The 12,985-nt window shown below is 40.1% G+C and overlaps 1 protein-coding gene across 1 annotated transcript; it reads right to left on the bottom strand.

Moving 5' to 3' along the window:
• Nucleotides 1-2,434: 2,434 nt before the first annotated feature.
• Nucleotides 2,435-11,122, bottom strand: LOC131854695 (mediator of RNA polymerase II transcription subunit 15). The gene is made up of 11 exons (XM_059205829.1): nucleotides 10,873-11,122; nucleotides 10,572-10,711; nucleotides 9,295-9,960; nucleotides 8,351-8,554; nucleotides 7,593-7,752; nucleotides 6,673-6,848; nucleotides 5,971-6,131; nucleotides 4,933-5,054; nucleotides 4,554-4,656; nucleotides 4,054-4,283; nucleotides 2,435-3,524 (listed from the first exon to the last, which is right to left on the bottom strand). The coding sequence occupies exons 1-11, from the start codon at nucleotides 10,956-10,958 to the stop codon at nucleotides 3,410-3,412; spliced, it is 2,163 nt and encodes a 720-aa protein (XP_059061812.1). The 5' UTR covers nucleotides 10,959-11,122; the 3' UTR covers nucleotides 2,435-3,409.
• Between the last annotated feature and the right edge of the window lie 1,863 nt (nucleotides 11,123-12,985).

Here is a 12,985-nt window from a genome sequence, read left to right as displayed (position 1 = left end):
TATATAGGGAAGCGTCTGTCTCGTACCTGTATGGTTCTGCGGATTTCTTGGGCTTCAGGGTCTCGAAGATATCTTCGCTAGCTTTCCAGTTTCACAGTAGGTTTAACACAGTTCTAATTTATTTTAATTCACAACAAATGCGCGCGCGCGTCAAGGCCGCTGTACGGTCAGTTCAGTACTAGGTAAGGGAGGGGAAGGGAACGCGTGGGAACAGTAAACTAACGGACTCTAATATAATAATATGTGCTTACGATGGTACAGGGTAGATTTTGAACATATGACAAGGGGTCTACGACACAAAAAAGTTTGGGAACATCTGATTTAAAGTATGTAGGTACAAAACGGTCTTATCACTTAAACGAACTCTTCCAGACAATCTTTAAATAGAGGAGAAAAGACAGAAGGTAGTTTAGCCACTCATCTGTAGTATCCGGAAGAAAATGGAGAAGTGATCAAGAGACAAGGACCAGAGATTAACTAATTTGTAGAGAATCATAAGATGCACCCTCGTGCATCTCTCATCATTATATAACTCAATAAAAACCCAATCATCTATATAAGACAAGTACTTAATATATATAAATATCCAACAAGATACAAATTATTTCTGAATGTCTAAAAAAAATTGGTAATATAATTTAAAACACAATAATAGTAAAGCTCTTTACTAACCCATATCGTACGTGTGTAATAACAATTGTACTAGCATGTGAGAAGTGAGGGAAGGGGGGGGGGGCTGTTAGTAATGTGGACTAATGATTCCATTGCTAACAATGTACCATGTCAGGTCGACCTCCACGCGGTTCCCCCTGGAAACCATCGTGTTAAATTCCTAGTGAATTTGTCACGATGAGCTAACTGACCTGACCTCATGCTCCATCTTATCATCCTCCACTGGTGCCCCGCCAGCGTAAACCGTTAGCGCAGGAGGGTGAACCATTCCATTATTATCCACAAAAAAAAATTCAGGGGGGAGTACTATGTCAGATTGACCTCCACGTGGTTACCATCGTGATAAATTCCTCGTGTATTTACCTGACCTGACCTCATACTCATTTTATCATCCTCCACTGGTGCCCCGTCAGCGTAAACAGTTAGCGCAGGCCGGTGATCATTCCATTATCATCCAATTATACGAAAAAAAATTGAGAGGGAGGGGATTGTTAGTAATGTGGACTAATAACCCTACTACTTGCAATGTAGCATGTCAGGTTAACCTCCACGAGGTTCCCCCTGGAAACCAGTGCATTAACTAAAAAATAGAAATGTTGCACATTTCTATTTTTGAGTGTAAGGCTGAAACCAAAATGATATTTTACCAAATAAAAGGAATATTTCAAACGTATTTACAAATATATTCAAAAGTACAACTCACTTCTACTTTACAACATTCATTTAAATAAACGAAGGAACTCCATCTGACAATCATAAAAAAATATAGTCCAAAATCGATGTTACAAATTAAATTGTCTTTATATTTTATTTAGTTATAATATACGTACTTATAAGTTTACAACCAGACAAAACAATGATACAATGAAAAAATAAAATTATTACATCATTCACTACAACAGTCAAATCATTCCATTAATTATAAATGCTAAAATTAACTAAGTTTATTTTCCAATTGGGTTTGAAACGCTGAATAGATATAAATAAAATTTTGTAATAAAATCATAATCATTACATAGTATAAAATAAAGTCGCTGTCGCTGTCTGTCCGTCCCTATGTAGGCTAAATCTTTAAAACTACGCAACGGATTACGAAGCGGTTTTTTTAATAGATAGAGCGGATCTACAGGAAAGTTTATATGTATATATAATACATGTACACCCGGGCGAAGCCGGGGCGAGTAGTTAGTTATTATATAAATGATGACATTCAATAAAAATGGTTGAAGTCAATAAAAACTACCATACCTTTTAGTTTGACGCAATTTACACAGACAGCCTAATTTCATAAGAATTATTTAAGAATACACTTAATATGTGTACTAAGATATTTTCAACGTATCGCGAATATGTTAGGTTTAGTTTCCATAAAATTATCACAGACTAATATCACATTCGCTGGATTACAATACATATTAAAAAAATCAATCAGAGGAGCCCATAATTGAAATATCATTAAAACTTATAAGTACATGAATTATTATACTTAAAAACTACTTATAAATATACTAAAACATTTTGAGACAATAGCTAAGGTAACAAAATGTATAATAAAAATAGTATTGAATGAATTATAATATTTCCAATGCATTTATAACAAAGAAAAAATTAAAAATCAGATCAATATTGATACAAATATAAAAATTTATACATTAATACAGTGCATAATTCATAATAATTCAATTGAATGTTGTTGTGAGTCTGTTTTGTCTTGTTGTGATTCAAGTTTCACGTAAGTGGGATCCCAATAACTTTGTATGTGTGAGAGATACGGGATCGACTTAGACAGACGACTCAGACTGGGTAACCAATCGATCACATACATAGTGAGATGGTCTGTACTTGGACTGAGTGAGCGATAACTTTTTTTTACTTAGAATAACAAACAAGCTATTGGTCATTCCGACAACCGATGACACATATAGTGAGACTGTCAAGACTTGAACTGAGCAATATTATTTTTAAATAGCAATCAAATGATGTTATGGTAAGTTGTAAGCGTTTATATGACTACTCATGTATTGCCATTTTGGAGGAATAAGATATCATGGCTCCATAACCTGTAATTTCACTGTCCGATCCTCACTCTCAAAGGAAACACATCTTACAAAGCAGCTTGTGTGGTGGCTGAAATATGTGAGACTGAGCCATGCAGACATTTACTAATTTACCTGAGTAATACAAGATAGAGGCATTCAGACTGAATTACTGTCAGTGGTTACTGATTCTGTAGGTTGGGGGCTGATTAGACTCTTTCAACATAGGAGCGATTATTTAAGATGATAAAGATTGTTGAAATACCAAGAATACATAGGGTTCAGATTTCGAGAAACCATGAAGTCACTTAGGGCGTGGTCGCTGATACTGGTTGTTGAAATATCAAATAAATGCATTCGACCAAAAACAAGTGAGCAAATACGAACCGCTGCTCCAAGTTAAATGGTCATGGAGGCTTGCTGTGGTAGGTCGCCCTAGCAACGAGAAGGGGCTTGTTCTACACCATCTGAAGGGCGGGGCGACGCCGTCAGAGTAAAATGCTAATGTGATTTTGTTTCTCTAGCAAGGGCGCTCGTAGGTACACAGTGTGTTTTTTTTTGTGGGTAAGAAACCTATACATCTTTCCGTCACCCCTCTAGCGGGGTACGGTTTTTTGAAGATTTTCCACATGATAAAATATTAAGATCTGGCCGCTGATACAGGGTGGTGTGTTACCGAATGCTTACAAGCGGAGACGCACTCACAGCCCGAGCGAGCGCACGGGCACGTAGTCGGGCGGTGCGGGCGCGCACGCCTGCCGCACGCTCATCTCCCACGCGTCCAGCAACTGGCTCACGGAACAGTTCTTTGGAAGGCTGTAAAACATAATAACATATATTAATGTAATAATACTGTAGCTGCCGTATTTACCTAGCTTAGGTAAATAACAGTTTTAAAGCTTTTTCTCTTCAATTACTTGCGGGGCGGGGCGGGGCGGGGCGCGGGGCGGCGGGGCGCGCGCGAGGCGCGGTCGAGGCGCGCGAGGAAGGCGTGCGGCGGGCGGGAGCGGCGGGGGGCGGGGCGGGCGGGGCGCGGGGGGCACGTACCTGGCGAGGCGCGCGTCCAGGGCGCGGTCGAGGCGCGCGAGGTAGGCGTGCGGCGGGCAGGGGCGGCGGGGGGCGGGGCGGGGGGCACGTACCTGGCGAGGCGCGCGTCCAGGGCGCGGTCGAGGCGCGCGAGGAAGGCGTGCGGCGGGCGGGAGCGGCGGGGGGCGGGGCGGGCGGGGCGCGGGGGGCACGTACCTGGCGAGGCGCGCGTCCAGGGCGCGGTCGAGGCGCGCGAGGAAGGCGTGCGGCGGGCGGGGGCGGCGGGGGGCGGGGCGGGGGGGGCGCGGGGGGCACGTACCTGGCGAGGCGCGCGTCCAGGGCGCGGTCGAGGCGCGCGAGGAAGGCGTGCGGCGGGCGGGGGCGGCGGGGCGCGGCGTGGGGGCGGGGGCGCGCGGGGGGCGCGGCGGGGTAGTTGCGCGGCACGAGCACGTGCAGCGGCGGCACGCACGGCAGCCGCGCGTCGTCCAGCGCCGCCACCAGCGAGATGGCGCCGCCGCCGCCCGCCAGCTGCATCGTCTCCAGCGACACCTGCACACACACACACACACACTATGTTATAACCTCCAATACAACATCATTAACAGGTAAACAGTGAGGTCACTGACCCGGCTATAGGCGGACACTAATTAAAACATTGCGATGTCTACTACACCTCATGCGTCGCTATACCAAACGTGAAGTGCACGGAATAAATCCCTATAATTTCACTATTGTAGCTAATCTATCACATCTGAAACATATCTCGCAAAAACAATCTTCGCGCAACAAAAATAAGTGAGATGAGTTAGAGTAAATTACCTTAAACCTGGAGTCTAGTCTGGCTATTTCACCCTGCAGCACATCTGGTATATCCATAACCGGTTCCTCAGTCTTCGGTACTTTATAAGGTGGCGGTAGATTCCTGTTAAAATAAATACATACAGACTATGGGGAATGATATTGAGTATTTGTATAAAAAGAATGATTAGATAATTAATATCTATAAAGTGAATGCAATATTGAGAGTTGTTGCCAAGGTATTGTCATGGTACAAATATCATGTGTTACCAGTGATAAAACTGGTGTACTGCCTTTCCCGAGGTCCCAGACGCTATTTCAGAGATTATAAAGGTCTTTCCGGAGGTTACAGATGCCATTCCAAAGATATTACACTCAAAAGTTTTATATTTTTACTAACTTGATCTCGGGGCCGTTGAGAGCATCGAGCGTGGAACCGAAGGTCCTTTTCAGTGTGTGATTGGACAATGGTGACTGGAGACAGTTGTTCACCACCTCAAGTAGCGGATTGAATATTTGCTCCTGTAACAAATACATCATACAGTCAATAAATATATTGTGTTTGTTAATATTATTTGGTGTCTACGCCCTTCGCCGCTTCGGATGGTGTGGGTATTTCTGTGGCAGATCTTCCATTACCGTCCGAAGTAGGCTGCTGTGTAGGCGTGGAGATCCCCTTGACCCGGAACAGGACCTTTTTAAAGCCAAGGTTGACTTTATAGTCCTGTGTTTTGAGGAAGTCAACCGAAGGCTCATCCAGAGATACGGTCAGGACTGTACCGTTCTCTTCAGCCTTACGGTTGAGTATTTTCCACAGTTCGGAATTTAGGCAGTCATTTTGGGACTTCAGCATTCTGAGTATCGACCGACCTTGTCCCCGAACTGGGGATGAAGGCCGTTCCAATGGCTGGTTTGGGCATCGCTCTCTCGTCCAACACAGAGAGTTCTAATAATAATAATATTATTTAAATTTAAACTTATTCTGAAACAGGTTGAGTAACTTTTAAGAACCTTTTCATGTCTGAAAATAAAAAGGCATATTTTTTATACCCTTAGGTTAGTCCGTTTATCCTAAACATCTTTAATTAAGTAGGTCTATTCCAGACTCTTATGATATGTCAAATCTACCATCAGGTCGGAGTGTTTTCGAGCTAACAAGGACTGACTGAATTTAAAATTGGATGACTATTTTTGTAATTGCTCAAGTTCAAATAAGCTTGAACAATTACAAAATCAGTGATCCAATTTTATAATTCAATTAGGGAGAATGTAGTAACCACCAGCTTATACTATTGTGTTTTTGTCCAGGGGAGATAATTAAATTAGTAACCGTAACCGTAACAGAGGAGTCAGGGGGGCGGTGTGAATCGACTGGGAACACGCCCCGTTTGATTGCAAAAAAAAATCGAGATGTATAAAAAAAAAAGCTGTTATTCACCTTCCCAGTAGTGGGCATGCCCACGCCGACGCCCTCGCCGCGTCTGAAATCCAGTTTCTCCAGCACCACCTCGCATTTGATGAGCGTCTCCAGAGGCATGCGCTTGTTTGGGTTCGATAAGATGTCCAGTAGGTTTTTCATCTTTGTCAACTTCTCCACATCTGATTACAAATATTAAGAATAATTACTGTTATATCTCGACCAGCTGTTTTAATCTCTCCTCTGTAGCTTAAGGTTGGAGGAAATCGCTATTTAGCTATAAGGCCGCCCATGGTTACCCCGTTATATATATTATATATACATATCTTGCTGACCTCGTATATCTTACTCATAGTAATATAATAATAATAATCGTGGACTGACTGACGTGAATTCACACAGCTGGCGCTGTTTAATCCTAAGCTAAGCTGAACTGGTGTTATGGGTATTAGAAAACTAAGAAGAAGACTGTAACACAGGTTTTCCTAGGTTCCGTTCCATTTTCTTATAATACCTTATTGTTAAAAAAAAAAGTATAAATACACAGATACATTGCTTTTGTAAACACATACATAGTATACATACTCGTAGAAAACAGCCAGACCGATACAAACAATCGTACTCATGAATACATATGTAAGTGAACCCACGTCCAATGGAATTAAGGTAGAGGGAAACCGTTAAACCACCGAGGTATGTAATAACGTAACATTGAATACTTACTCTCTCCTTCGCTCACCATCCGGTGCACCATTCTGCGCAGCGGTTCAATATACTTGGACAGCTGGCGGACTTTGTCCTTGTAGGCGGCCTCCTCGCCGCTAGGGGACGCCACGCCGGCCCCCACGGGGGTGTTCAGTGACGACGAGGGGGACGCCACCATACCCATGCCTACCCCCCTGGAATAAAATTCTTATAAATGTTCCAGTTTGTAATATACAGAAATCGATGATGCGGACAGTTCAGTGGATGGTTAGCTAGCCTTTAATACTAGAGTATTTTTTATTTCTTTATTACTTTTTATTGCACTTGATATGAAATATAATGAACATAATTTTTAGAGTATGAAGGTACAAAAGGCGGTCTTTTTACTTTTGAATAAAGGAGAATGATGGTAGATGAGTTTAGATGACGCATTAATGGAATGAAGCAAAAAATAATAATAAAATATGCTAAAATTATATTAGGAGTAAACAATAATAATATATGTACATATATGAAATATATACACATGCTATGAACATATATGTATGTAGCCATAGGCAAGGTTTTTGATAGTGATGGTTTTTACAATAGTTTACAATAAAAAATCTATGTATTTTGTCTTGAAGCTGAATACATAGATTTACCTTATCTGTTACTGATTGTTGAGTCAGCTCATGGCCATTGTCAAATCAATAGATAGTCTTTTTTGGCTTTTTGAGTGAGAAATTTTAATACTTTTTTTTATTTGGATAAGGTCACTAATACCATGAATAATAATATTTTTGTGGCATTAAAAAATATATACAACGTTAAATTTTCACCCTTCTATCATCAACCCCTATTTTTTAATAGCGATTTTAATTTATATGGCAAAACAACGTCAGCTAGTTTCATATAAAATATTGAAGCGTTAGTGTGGCGAGTGTAGCGGGCGGTACCTCTGGTGGGGCGCCACGTGGTGCGGCAGGTGCTGCGGCGCGGAGGGCGAGGGGCTGCCCACGCTGCCCACGCTGCCCACGCCGCCCACGCCGCCCACGCACGCGCCCAGCGCGCCCAGCGACATCGGCGACGGCATCGTGCCCGCGCCGCCCATCACGCCTGTCACACACCAATCATGAACTTATGTAATGCCAAAATAATACATAAAATATGGACTATATTAGGAAGGCAACACGAAAAGTTAGACTCCAAGAGTAAAGGACCGCAATATGGAAAAATTTGAAGGACGCCTATTTCACATCACGACAAACTTTAAAATTTAGAAGAAAATAATCAATTATTTAAATCTTATTAATATTATGAACATTAAATGTTGTGAATATGGATGGATATTTGTTACCCTTTCACGCAAAAACTACTGAGCTGATTTTAATGAAACTACATTAATATAGCTTATACATCAGAGTAACATATAAGGTATAAAGTACATGCGGGTGAAACCACGGCCACAGATAGTAATGCATATAGAAATGTATGTTCCGATACTAGAGATATTTTGTGAACCTTGAAACTGTATCAACAGTGGGGAAGGGAATTGGTAGGAATGTGGACTAATTGCTAGAAATGTTCATGCTATGGTATAATGTTTATATAAGTAACATAAAAAAGAACATCCAAACCAAGAAATAGTGCCAGCTAGATATATTGACGAATTCAGCATTAACCAGTTATAAAAAATATTCAAAATGGAGCTCACCCATAGAAACAGGACTAGGGCCACCCATATTCGGTGAGGGGGCAGATGGCGAAGGGCTCTGCCTCAGAAACTGGTTGGGGGGCGGAGCCCGGGCTTGCGTGTACCCGCCGAGCATGCCACCAACTACCTCCTGCTTGTTCTGCACCCGATTTTGCATGTGCAACATATTCATGCCAACAATCTGATTGTTCCCCATGCCGCCAACTGAAAATAATTATAAATACTGTGTTATTGGTACGATGCGGAAAAGAAGACGCGCATCCTTCGTGCGGAGTAAGTGCCAGTACCAACAGCAGGGGGAAAGGGGATTGTTAGTAATGTGGTCTTGTGACCTATTACTAGCAATGTACCATGTCAGGTTGACCTCCACGCGGTTTTCTCTGGAAACCATCGTGATAAATTTCTGCTAAATATGTCACGATGTGCTAACTAACCTGACCTCATGTTCATCTTATCGTCGTCCACTGTTGCCCCGCCAGCGTAAACCGTTAGCGCGGGCGGGTGCACCATTCCATTATCATCCATAAAAAAAAGTACCAACAGCATCCTGAGCATGACTGCAAGCAGGCTGGACTATGTGTATGTCAATTTATGTTACATTTTCTTTGGAAATTGCACAGCAGGGATTTTTATTTTCATTTTATTTTAATGTAATACTTATCTTTGTTATTATTTATACTTTATTTTTGTGTGTGTAATTTGTGCCTGTACGTACTAACATTAACTATAAGAAAAGTGTCAATCATCATAAACCTTCATCATATATCATCAGTTATTAACATAAGAAAAGTGTCAATCATGTCAGCAAAAAAACTGCTAATCATCACCTATAGACAGGGTGATCCCTATCTATAGGCAATGATTAGCAATTTTTTTTCAAGTTAGTTGACTACTACATGCTTGTTTTTTTAGTGTCATAATAAAATATAAAATTCTAAACTCACCCATTTGTCCTTGCATCTGGCCCTGCATTGAGTTAGGTGCCATCTGTCCGCCCATGCCACCAACAACCTGGTTGCAAGGCATCTGACCTCCCATTGTACTAGTTGCACTCATTGGCACCTGCATGCTATTTGGCATTGACATATTTGGCATCATTTGACCCTGGATCCCTGGTCCGCCTAGTTGATTCTGCAGCTGATTCCCCATAGGATTTCCCATGCCACCCATACCACCTACCATGGTATTCCCCATTTGGCCTTGGTTAGGAACCATTCCCATATTTCCCGCCATTTTATTCTGCATTTGCATATTCATCTGAGGTCTTTGTGTCATTGTTTGTAGCAAGTTCGTAGCTGTCTGAGCTTGGGGTCCCCCTTGGGAGACTATAGGACCTTGCTGTCCCATTTGAGGTTGCATGCCCATCCCTGGATTTGGTCCCATGACCCCTTGCTGCTGCATCTGCCCCTGTGGTCCCATGTTCATCATCTGATTCCGGGAACCCTGTGATGCCAAATTTTGCAGGGCATTTATTGGGTCTGTAGTCATGCCCGACTGGTTGCTGGGTCCTGGCTGACCTTGGCCTGGTTGATTTTGTACTTGTGAGTTTGGGCCTTGTTGATTCTGATTACCTTGCATGGATGGACCACCTTGGTTTGGTTTTGATTGAGCTAGATGAAGAAGATATAATAAAAGTTAAGGAAGCTATTTTTTTATACAAATGTAAAATAGTCATGGTTTTATTTTCTTTTACTTAGCTTATTCAGATGTTTTGTAGGCATAAATTACTTAGTAATTTAGTTGAATGGAAAGGATTATCTTTAAGGATTTGTTTGTGAATATTTACATTATGTGTAGAATATGTGTATGAATATGACATACCAAAAGATAACAGCCTTGGTTTTATATTTACGAATATTAATAATTTGATCAACATTTGTATATTAGATAAATAAATCATAAATTTCTTTATCTATTGGATGAATGTATATTGTTTGTTTAGAGATGTATAGATAAATAAGTAATTGTATGGAAAATATTTATTATTAATATTATAAAAGGAGATAGAGATAGTAAAAAAGAGAGAGAGTGAGAGTTAATTTAAAAGTTAAATAAAAATATAAACACCAGAACTACTACATGTTAACAAATTCTTTCACTGTTTGTAAGGTATATAATTCCATATTTAATATATGATGTTAATATCAACAAAAGTCATACAATTGAGAAGAAGGAGAAGACTCAACTTTTCTTTAATAAATATAATCAATAATAAACTTACACATTTCTCGAACATGAAGGATAAGTTTAGCAACCATGTTCATATACTCTTCTCTCGTTTTTGCTTTAGAAAATACATGATTCTCCATTTCGCTGCTGTTGCGAGCCACTTGCATTCCAGACCTCTGGATAACATCCTCTCTGCAAACAAAATAAAACCCATGGTCTGTGATATTATACCTGCTATGCCAACCCGAATTTTTGGGTTTCAAGAATAAAGACTACTCCAGTGGGTGCAGTGGTATGTATGGAGGCAGAATGTATACAACAGTGAGCAAATGAATGGATTAAAGAATACGTACATTTTAGTCACAACATTTTGTCGAAAGGTCGGCGTTCTCCAATCGTCACTGCCCATTGCATTAAAATTTTTTAAGTTGTTATCCATTTTTAAAAATTTACTGTATTAAATAAATCACAAGTAAAATGTTTTTTAGTTTTCGGAGCATGTATACTCTAATTTTGATTATTATACTTTCTTTTTCTGAGAACAAACGCTAGTACGATATACCTCATCGTCTGTTTTGTGAATTTTGAATGACTGACGATTGACACGACAATATACTGTAAACCATGATCATAATGACTGGCACCACCACAGAAAACCAATATCCAATCAATAATAATCTTACTGGTACCATAGAGTAAATATGCAATAACATGGTAAGTACATAACGGACGGACACGTAAATAGATTATAATCAAATAGTTTTTTTTTATAATTGTGTAGATAAAATATATTGAATAAAGTAACAGGATATTCAAGAGAGGTATATTAAAAAAAATACGTTTTGGATCATAAGCCGTCAGTTTTGTGTCAACTGATATAAATACTGATAGTCTTGACAGATTGACAGTTCACTTCACACGGATTTGTATTTTGTTAGTAAATTTGGTTTACGTTTTTGGTCTCGAATGAATATAGGAAGGTTTCAGAGTTGTCGAAGAAGGATTGATTTTTTTGGATTTTTTTTTGGGGGCGAAGTGTTTGACGAGTACACGTGCGTTAGTGAGAATTTAAATTTAAATTAAAATAAGTCTTTTGTACGACACTTTAAATCTTTTTGGTGTATTGTGTTAGTGCTGTATATGTGTGTTGGTGGTGGTTAGTATTAGTTAGTAGTAAAACTATTTGTATAAACTAATTTTAAATAGTAAATCGACTTAGACACAACATGGATGGCAATGAGCCTCCTGATGAACCCCCCGACCCATCTGGTGACTTATTTGTTTATTCACCTGTCTTAACAGTGCCATCAGAAGATTTCGAGACTTCAACTAGGAAAAGAACCCTAGACCCCACTTCAGAAAATCCAACTCCTAATAAAGTAGCAAAACAGGTAGTAGGGCGAGTAAAATACTCACATGCCGATAAATCCCGCTATCTTGTTTACGTATCACGGATAGAGACAGACTCTCAATCAGGCACTACCATTCATCCTATTAAGTTTGGACAATTTTTATATCAAAATAAAATTGCTAATATTCTGCCAGATGGTGTTAAACGTGTAGGCCGCAATAGAATATCGGTAGAGTTTACAACAGCTGCTGATGCAAATGCATTCCTATCTAACAGTTTATTAATACAAAAAGGCTATACAGCAGTTATTCCATCATATAATGTCACTAGGGTAGGTCTTGTCCGTGACATTCCAACAGATTGGACACACGAAGACATAATAGAAAACATAAAAGTCCCAACTGGTTGTGGACAAATTATTAAAACAAGAAGACTATCAAGAAAAGTTACTTCCAATGAATCAGTTGAGTGGAAACCTACTCAAACAGTAGTTTTAACATTTGATGGACAAACCTTACCAAAACATGTTTTCTGTTGTTATAATTCTCTTCCTATAGAGTTATACCAATATCCCATAGTTCAGTGCTATAGTTGTTGCCGATATGGTCACACAAAAGATAAATGTAGATCGAAGCCAAGATGTTATAAATGTGGGCAGAACCACCTAGGTTCCTCCTGTGACTTTTCAGAAACTGAAGCTTCTTGCCTTCACTGTTCTGGACATCATTATGCAACTAACCGAACTTGCACTGAATATCTAAGACAGAAAAACATAAAAGCTATGATGGCTGAACAAGCAATTTCATATGATGAGGCATCTAAACATATTCCACCTGCTACCCGTTCATATGCAGACGTCACAGCTTCAATGTCTCATCGTCAACCTCCTACATCCTATCACCAACCTAAATTTACATCTCAAAACAAATTAGGAAAATCAAATCAAAACGCTACAACATCGTACAAAAAAACTATTTTCCTAAAACCCAAATCCCGCCCTGCCCAGACACCTGGGTATGACCGTCATGCCCATGAAGAAATTGTTAATAGTTATGTCTTTCCCTCTACTATGAAAAATGGTTGTGCTCTTTCAAAAAATCCTCCTTCTCTATCTA

Source organism: Achroia grisella, unplaced genomic scaffold (genome assembly GCF_030625045.1).
Source record: "Achroia grisella isolate CSIRO2021 unplaced genomic scaffold, CSIRO_AGI_Agris_v1 utg1244, whole genome shotgun sequence".
Taxonomy (NCBI): domain Eukaryota; kingdom Metazoa; phylum Arthropoda; class Insecta; order Lepidoptera; family Pyralidae; genus Achroia; species Achroia grisella.
The sequence above is the reverse complement of the archived record's forward strand: the minus strand, read 5'-3'. Positions and strand labels throughout refer to the sequence as shown.

Bases quoted from the DNA above. Each gene is read 5' to 3' on its own strand.
- LOC131854695 (XM_059205829.1), bottom strand. From the start codon at position 10,958: ATGGATAACAACTTAAAAAATTTTAATGCAATGGGCAGTGACGATTGG. The intron at 10,712-10,872 runs GTACGTATTCTT...TTTTGTTTGCAG, and splicing joins CAAAATGTTGTGACTAAAAT to AGAGGATGTTATCCAGAGGT. The intron at 8,555-9,294 runs GTGAGTTTAGAA...AATTATTTTCAG, and splicing joins CCAGATGCAAGGACAAATGG to TTGGCGGCATGGGGAACAAT.